This window comes from Psammomys obesus, unplaced genomic scaffold (assembly GCF_907164565.1).
Source record: "Psammomys obesus unplaced genomic scaffold, mPsaObe1.curated_primary_1811, whole genome shotgun sequence".
NCBI classification, from domain to species: Eukaryota; Metazoa; Chordata; class Mammalia; order Rodentia; family Muridae; genus Psammomys; species Psammomys obesus.
The window spans coordinates 8,955,597-8,956,671 of NW_026585797.1; the positions used below are offsets into that span (position 1 = coordinate 8,955,597).

Consider the following 1,075-nt stretch of genomic DNA (forward strand, 5'->3'; position numbering starts at 1 on the left):
AGAGTTTCAAGATAGCCAGGGCAATACAGAAAAACCCTGTCTCAAAAAACTAATCAACATGACAGATAGATAGATAGTATGCTACTGTGCCCAGCCCAAACCATGTTTTCTAATGACTGAAGTAATATCCTGTTTAGTTTTGTCCAATTTTAGAAAACATTTCATATTTGTTTATTTGTTTAGTGTGTGGGGACAGGGCATACATGCATGGTGCGTGCGGAGGTCAGAGGACAACTTTGCAGAGGATCTGTCCTCTTCTTCCCCATGGGTCCCAGAAATTAAACTCAGAATTGTCAGGCTTAGCAACAAGAATCTTTACCCACTGCACCACCTCACCAATACTGACCCATTTTTTTAATATTACTGGCTTAATTTTTTTTCAGAATTTGTACCACTAAACCTAAATATTTTGGTTTTAAAATAATTACCAAGCATGGCAGTTCTGAAATAAATATATATGATGTATGTGGATATGCTGGAAGAAAACCAGAGCAACTTGCTAAGGTATGCCAAGTGCTCACTAATCTTTGTACACTGGTTTCTAAGATTTGCAGCATTTATGAAACAAATGACTATAATTTGATTTATAATGCATGCCTGTTATTTCAGCACTGAGGGAAGAGAACTATGAGCTATAGAAAGTTCAAAGCCAGCCTTGGTTACAAAGTAAGATTCTATGCCAAAGACAAAAATGGTAATAATCATAAAACAGTCTAAAATGTGTTCCATCTATTGGAATTCCGGAGTTGCAGTTTTCTGTCCCTTTAAGTTGGTAAGCCCTATATTTTTCCAAAAAAGCAGCTTAGTTTTAAGATTATATAGTTATATGGACATTGTTCTAGAATTTTAAATATGGACTTTTGTCAATGAAATGCTGCCTTTTAAAGATATAGCCAAAATTCCCAGCTGACGGCATCCAGATGAAGGAAGACATCATAAAACGTAAGTTTCCAGAAAAATAAACCTTATTCCGTGGTAAGCTTAGGCTTGTACATCAGTGCCTCTGCATATAAGATAAACTTTAAACTCAAATGTTTTAAGCCTTCTACCATCTACCTCAAGGGTTTTTTATTTT

General features: G+C 35.5%; 2 protein-coding genes across 3 annotated transcripts in view; one reads left to right on the plus strand and one right to left on the minus strand.

Annotated features, from left to right (window-relative positions):
- The window catches only part of Rars2 (arginyl-tRNA synthetase 2, mitochondrial), a 68,932-nt gene extending 67,863 nt beyond the window's left edge, over positions 1–1,069 (plus strand). The window contains exon 21 of one of the 2 annotated variants that reach the window (XM_055599275.1): positions 384–1,069. In XM_055599275.1, the coding sequence (XP_055455250.1) occupies positions 384–398 (15 nt within the window). In that variant the 3' untranslated portion in view covers positions 399–1,069. The remainder of the gene's footprint in view (positions 1–383) is intronic. The other variant, XM_055599276.1, reaches the window with a different exon arrangement.
- The window catches only part of Slc35a1 (solute carrier family 35 member A1), a 22,585-nt gene that overhangs the window by 16,127 nt on the left and 5,383 nt on the right, over positions 1–1,075 (minus strand). The gene's annotated exons all lie outside the window — the stretch shown is intronic.